We start from the raw sequence: 7,500 nt of genomic DNA on the forward strand, positions 1-7,500 counted from the left end.
TTTGTTCATTAAAACGCTTTTCAATTTAATGTGTGTTTATTAAATTAAGATAATTAAGACATGAATGGACAGATTAAAGCACAGTAATAATAATACTAATGTTATTTTAAGGGATTAATTTATTATGAATATTCACATTTTGCACATTTTACAGATTTAATATGTAAATAAGTAATATTAATATTTAATTTGCTTCATTTGAAATAATTAAAAACAGCAATATAGGACTTAATATTTCACTACATAAGAGTTTATATGAGATTTATCTGCTTATACAAACAGCACAAACCTCTTCTCAGCTTCACTAGATATTTATTTAAGTCAGTTTTTTCTAAATGTTTAATTATAACCTTTATTCCTGTTGGCTGCTGTAACATTGAGCAGGTTTCAATGCTTGAGCCTGTCTGTATTAAGCAGGTAAGAAGCTTAACATTAAGTCATTATGTGTTCTTAAAGAAGCTCTTTGTGTCTGTGTGTGAGCAGCTGACTGTAAACAATGCTCACTAACATTTATTATTTATCATCAATCAGCTGACGTGAGAAGATATTTGCTTATATAGAAATGTATTAATTTAATTATAATTTATTAACCCTCCTGTTGTGCTCCCTGGTCAAATTGACCCTATCTCTTTTGACTGTTCCTTGCTTCCTTCCTTCTCTCCTTCCTTCCTTCCTTCCTTCCTTCCTCATTCCTTCTTTCCTCTCCTTCCTTCCTTCCTTCCTTCCTTCCTCATTACTTCTTTCCTCTCCTTACTTCCTTTCTCTTTTCCTCCTTCCTTCCTTCCTTCTCTCCTTCTCTCCTTCTCTCCTTCCTTCCTTCCTCATTCCTTCTTTCCTCTCATTCCTTCCTTCTTCATTCCTCTCCTTACTTCCTTCCTCTTTTCCTCCTTCCTTCCATCCTTTGTTACTTCCTTCCTTCCTCATTTCCTTTTTTCTCACTTCCTTCCTCTTTCCTCCCTTCCTTCCTCCCTTCCTTCCTCCCTCATTTCCTTCCTTCCTTCATTTCCTTCCTTCCTTCCTCCCTCTTTTCCTCCCTTCCTTCCTTCCTTCTTTCTTCCTTTCATCCCTTCCTTCGTTGCTTCCTCATTTTATTCGTTCGTTCGTTCGTTCCTTCCTTCCTTCCTTCCTTCCTTCCTTCCTTCCTCATTTTATTCGTTCCTTCCTTCCTTCCTTCCTTCCTTCCTTCCTTCCTTGACCTGAGCACAACAGGAGGGTTAATTAATTATCTGTTGAGCCATTGTGGCCTTTCTATGGGTGTATTGCTCTGATGTCACATGATGTTAACTGTGTCTTTTTTTCTCCTTCTGTTTGTTTTTTGGTTTCTGTATTTTTATTTTTATTCTTAATATTGTTATATTGTTCTTTTATATTGTCTAGTCCACAGGTGTCAAACTCATTTTCATTCAAGAGCCACATACAGCCCAATGTGATCTGATGTGGGCCAGACCGTTAAAAAGATGGAAGGAGGGAGGGAAGAAAGATATTGTATGATGGATGGACAGAATGAAGGAAGGAAGGAAGGAAGGAAGGGAGGATGGAATGGATGGAAGGAAGGATAAAAAGAATGAAAAGAAGCCAGGATGGAAAGAAAGGTAGGAAGGAAGGAAGGAAATATGGAAGGAAGGACAGAAGGAAGGAAGGAGGGTTGAAAAGAAGGAAGGAAGAAGAGTGGTCCGGAGTGGCCCACTTTACTGCATGACACACCCACTTTACTACAAGACACACCCACTTTACGACAATATATACCCACTTTACTACAAGACACACCCACTTTACTGTAAGATATACCCACTTTACTGTAAGATATACCCACTTTACTACATAATACACACTTTACTGTAAGATATACCCACTTTACTACAAGATATACCCACTTTACTACAAGATATATCCACTTTACTACAAGATATATCCACTTTACTACAAGACACACCCACTTTACTGTAAGATATACCCACTTTACTGCAAGACACACCCACTTTACTACAAGATATACCCACTTTACTGCAAGACACACCCACTTTACTACATGACACCCACTATAGTATGAGTCACACCCACTTTACTACATGACACCCACTATAGTATGAGTCACACCCACTTTACTACAAGACACACCCACTTTACTACAAGACACACCCACTTTACTACAAGACACACACACTTTACTACAAGACACACCCACTTTACTACAAGATATACCCACTTTACTACATAATACACACTTTACTACAAGACACACCCACTTTACTTCAAGATATACCCACTTTACTACATAATACACACTTTACTACATGACACCCACTTTACTGTAAGATATACCCACTTTACTACAAGATATACCCACTTTACTACATAATACACACTTTACTACATGACACCCACTTTACTGTAAGATATACCCACTTTACTACAAGATATACCCACTTTACTACATAATACACACTTTACTACATGACACCCACTTTACTGTAAGATATACCCACTTTACTACAAGATATACCCACTTTACTACATAATACACACTTTACTACATGACACACACTTTACTACAAGACACACCCACTTTACTACAAGATATACCCACTTTACTACATAATACACACTTTACTACATGACACCCACTTTACTGTAAGATATACCCACTTTACTACAAGATATACCCACTTTACTGTAAGATATACCCACTTTACTGCAAGACACACCCACTTTACTACAAGATATACCCACTTTACTGCAAGACACACCCACTTTACTACATGACACCCACTATAGTATGAGTCACACCCACTTTACTACATGACACCCACTATAGTATGAGTCACACCCACTTTACTACAAGACACACCCACTTTACTACAAGACACACCCACTTTACTACAAGACACACACACTTTACTACAAGACACACCCACTTTACTACAAGATATACCCACTTTACTACATAATACACACTTTACTACAAGACACACCCACTTTACTTCAAGATATACCCACTTTACTACATAATACACACTTTACTACATGACACCCACTTTACTGTAAGATATACCCACTTTACTACAAGATATACCCACTTTACTACATAATACACACTTTACTACATGACACCCACTTTACTGTAAGATATACCCACTTTACTACAAGATATACCCACTTTACTACATAATACACACTTTACTACATGACACCCACTTTACTGTAAGATATACCCACTTTACTACAAGATATACCCACTTTACTGCAAGACACACCCACTTTACTACAAGATATACCCACTTTACTGCAAGACACACCCACTTTACTACATGACACCCACTATAGTATGAGTCACACCCACTTTACTACATGACACCCACTATAGTATGAGTCACACCCACTTTACTGCAAGATATACCCACTGAACCATTATTAAATTACTTGTAATCACCGTTAAATCTGAATTATCTGCAGCCTGCTGTTAAAATCAGAATAATTACCCATCATGCATTGCAAATAAATGTGATTACAGCAGTTTATTGTGAGAATCGACTTTAAAAAGCTGTTGATTGTTGACAGTGTTTTGTTCTTATGTCGAGCGGCTCTCTAACTAACTCGTCTTTCAGGCTGCTAACTCACACCTGTGCAGGGAGACCAGGTGAACAGCTGATGACATTAAAGAAGAAGTGATGATACAGACGATCAATTATACGCCGTTAATCAGCTGACTGAACTGTTACCTAAACGAACCTCAGTCCCACCTTTCACATTGTGTGACACAGATACAGTAAGCCAGGTGTAATCCTCCTCCCTCCTCCTCCCCCTCCTCCTCCCCCCTCCTTCTGGATGCTTCTGTTTCAGTAAATGGATTATTAGTGTTCAGCTGAGAGCAGCACAGAGAGAAGAGAGAGAAGAAGAGAGAGGAGACAAGGAGACCAGGAGAGAAGCAGTGAAAGTGGACGAATTGGAGGCTGATTTGGACTTTTATGATTTGTGTGCATCGATTTGAGAGGAGCAGTTACGTTGGGATTTGTGGATCTGTTACTTCTTCATCCATCCATCCAACTTTCAGACTGCCAAACTCTACCTGACCCAAACTGCAGCATTCATAATTAACGAGGAATGGCTGTAGTTTAGTTTTATTATAGCTGAGAACAGTCTGGTTCCATCTCACAGTATCTGAGGTTTATAATTCTGCACAGCTCCTTTAAAAAGTCGTAACTGAGGATAAATTAAATTATGGATCCAGAAGAAGAAGACGTGTTTTCAGAGAACCCTCTGCGATTAGAGGAGGAGGAAGAGGAGGAAGAGGAGGAGGAGAGGCAGGAAGGAGAGGAGGAAGAGCCGGAGTTGTTGGATGACAAGGAGGAAGAAGTTGCTCGGATCTTCAGCGCCTGGATGCAGCAGTACCGAGGAGGAGGAGGAGGAGGAGGAGGAGGAGAGCAGCAGAAGAAGATAGAAGAGGAAGAGGAGGAGGAAGAGGAGAAGGAAAAGGAGGAGGAGGAGGAGAAGGAGGCTGAGTCGAGAGCGGAGAGCAGGAGCGGAATACCAATGCCGGCTCGCTTGAGGACGGAGCGCCGGGCATCACTGCCGTGTCCAGTGAGAAGACACACCCACTTTACTACATGACACACCCACTTTACTACATAATTCCCACTTTACTGCAAGATATACCCACTTTACTACATGACAACCACTTTACTTCATGACACACCCACTTTACTGCATGACAACCACTTTACTACAAGACACACCCACTTTACTACAAGACACACTTTACTATATGACACACCCACTTTACTACAAGACACACCCACTTTACTACATAATACCCACTTTACTGCAAGATATACCCACTTTACTACATGACAACCACTTTACTTCATGACACACCCACTTTACTACAGGACACACCCACTTTACTACATAATACACACTTTACTACATGACACACCCACTTTACTACATAATACACACTTTACTACATGACACACCCACTTTACTACAAGACACACCCACTTTACTACATAATACCCACTTTACTGCAAGATATACCCACTTTACTACATGACAACCACTTTACTTCATGACACACCCACTTTACTACAGGACACACCCACTTTACTACAAGACCAAGACCAAAAAAACTCCAACAAATCCTCCAAATTAAACTCCAGACACGTAGTTTGGTCATGTGGGCTCAAAGGTTAGAGAAACATGTGCTGTGGGTTAAAGACCCTTCTCTGCACTACCCACTTTACTACATAATACACTCACTTTACTACAAGATATACCCACTTTACTACAAGACACCCACTTTACTGCACGATATACCCACTTTACTACAAGACAACCACTATAGTATGAGTCACATCCACTTTACTGCAATATACACCCACTTTACTGCAATATACACCCAGTTTACTATGAGTCACACCCACTCTACTATGAATCACACCCATTTTACTGCAAGATATTAGGATTAGGATACTTTATTGGAGATATACCCACTTTACTACAAGACAACCACTATACTATGAGTCACACCCACGTTACTACATGACACAAGCTGTCTGTTAGAAGTCATGAAGGGAACTAGAGCTCACTTTACTACAAGATATACCCACATTACTACATGACACACCCACTTTACTACAAGATATACCCACTTTACTACAAGACACACCCACTTTACTACAAGATATACCCACTTTACTACATAATACACACACTTTACTACAAGATATACCCACATTACTACATGACACACCCACTTTACTACAAGATATACCCACTTTACTACATAATACACTCACTTTACTGCAAGATATACCCACTTTATTACAAGACACACCCACTTTACAACAATATATACCCACTTAACTACATAACACACCCACTTTACTGCATGACAACCACTTTACTACAAGACACACCCACTTTACTACAAGACAACCACTATAGTATGAGTCACACCCACTTTACTGCAATATACACCCAGTTTACTATGAGTCACACCCACTTTACTGCAATATACACCCACTTTACTATGAGTCACACCCACTTTACTATGAATCACACCCATTTTACTGCAAGATATTAGGATTAGGATACTTTATTGGAGATATACCCACTTTACTGCAAGACACACCCACTTAACTACAAGACACACTGTCTGTTAGAGCTCATGAAGGGAACTAGAGCTCCCTTTACTACAAGATATACCCACATTACTACAAGACACACCCACTTTACTACATAATACACCCACTTTACTTCAAGATATACCCACTTTACTACAAGACACACCCACTTTACTACAAGATATACCCACTTTACTACATAATACACTCACTTTACTACAAGATATACCCACTTTACTACATGACACCCACTTTACTACAAGATATACCCACTTTACTACATGACACACTGTCTGTTAGAGCTCATGAAGGGAACTAGAGCTCACTTTACTACATAATACACTCATTTTACTACATGACACCCACTTTATTACAATATATACCCACTTTACTACATAACACACCCACTTTACTGCATGACAACCACTTTACTACAAGACACACCCACTTTACTACAAGATATACCCACTTTACTACAAGACAACCACTATAGTATGAGTCACACCCACTTTACTATGAATCACACCCATTTTACTGCAAGATATTAGGATTAGGATACTTTATTGGAGATATACCCACTTTACTGCAAGACACACTGTCTGTTAGAGCTCATGAAGGGAACTAGAGCTCACTTTACTACATAATACACTAATTTTACTACATGACACCCACTTTATTACAATATATACCCACTTTATAACAAGATATACCCACTGTACTACATGAAACACAAACTGTCTGTTAGAGCTCATGAAGGGAACTAGAGCTGAAGCGTTCCTGACAGTCGAGTGTGTTTGTTTGGTTTTGAGTTGTGTGTGAAGGAATCGACCCTGCAGCAGTTTGACTCCGGAGCAGCCAGACCGGTCCGATCGGCTTCTCCTCTCAGCCTCGGAGCCTCGGAGCCTCTCAGCCTCTCAGCTTCCATTTATAGCTGCGAGTAATGAGGGCGGCTCAGTTGGCTCAGAGCTCGTTGGTCCACTTGGGTGTTAAACGGACTCACGGATCACTGAGGCTTAATAAGTCGTAGGCTTGTTTATTTTTGCCGGTGTTGATTGGATCTCAGGATCAGTGAATCAATCTATTCTTAAAAGCTACTCATCGAGCCTCCGACTGCGACCAGCAGATATCACACGATGCTGCAGCGGCTATCAATCATATTAGTCATATTTAAACTTCCTGTCGTCCTCCCGGGTCAAATTGACTGTTCCTTCCTTCCTTCCTTCCTTCCTTCCTTCCTTCCTTCCTTCCTTCCATCCTTCCATCCTTCTTTCTTTATTTTTTCCTTTGTTCCTCCCCTCCTTCCCTCTTTCTTTGCTCTGTCCTCCTTCCATCCTTGCTTGCTTCATTCCTTCCTTCCTCTTTTCCTCCTTACTCATTT

General features: G+C 39.9%; 1 protein-coding gene across 1 annotated transcript in view; it reads left to right on the forward strand.

The window, feature by feature from the left end:
- Window positions 1–4,488: 4,488 nt before the first annotated feature.
- si:ch211-207l14.1 (uncharacterized) overlaps window positions 4,489–7,500 on the forward strand; it is a 5,464-nt gene continuing 2,452 nt past the window's right edge. The window contains exon 1 of the mRNA XM_053314551.1: window positions 4,489–4,578. Coding sequence (XP_053170526.1) covers window positions 4,531–4,578 — 48 coding nt within the window. The 5' untranslated portion in view covers window positions 4,489–4,530. The remainder of the gene's footprint in view (window positions 4,579–7,500) is intronic.

The sequence above is a fragment of the Scomber japonicus genome, chromosome 24, assembly GCF_027409825.1.
Source record: "Scomber japonicus isolate fScoJap1 chromosome 24, fScoJap1.pri, whole genome shotgun sequence".
Classification (NCBI taxonomy): Eukaryota; Metazoa; Chordata; class Actinopteri; order Scombriformes; family Scombridae; genus Scomber; species Scomber japonicus.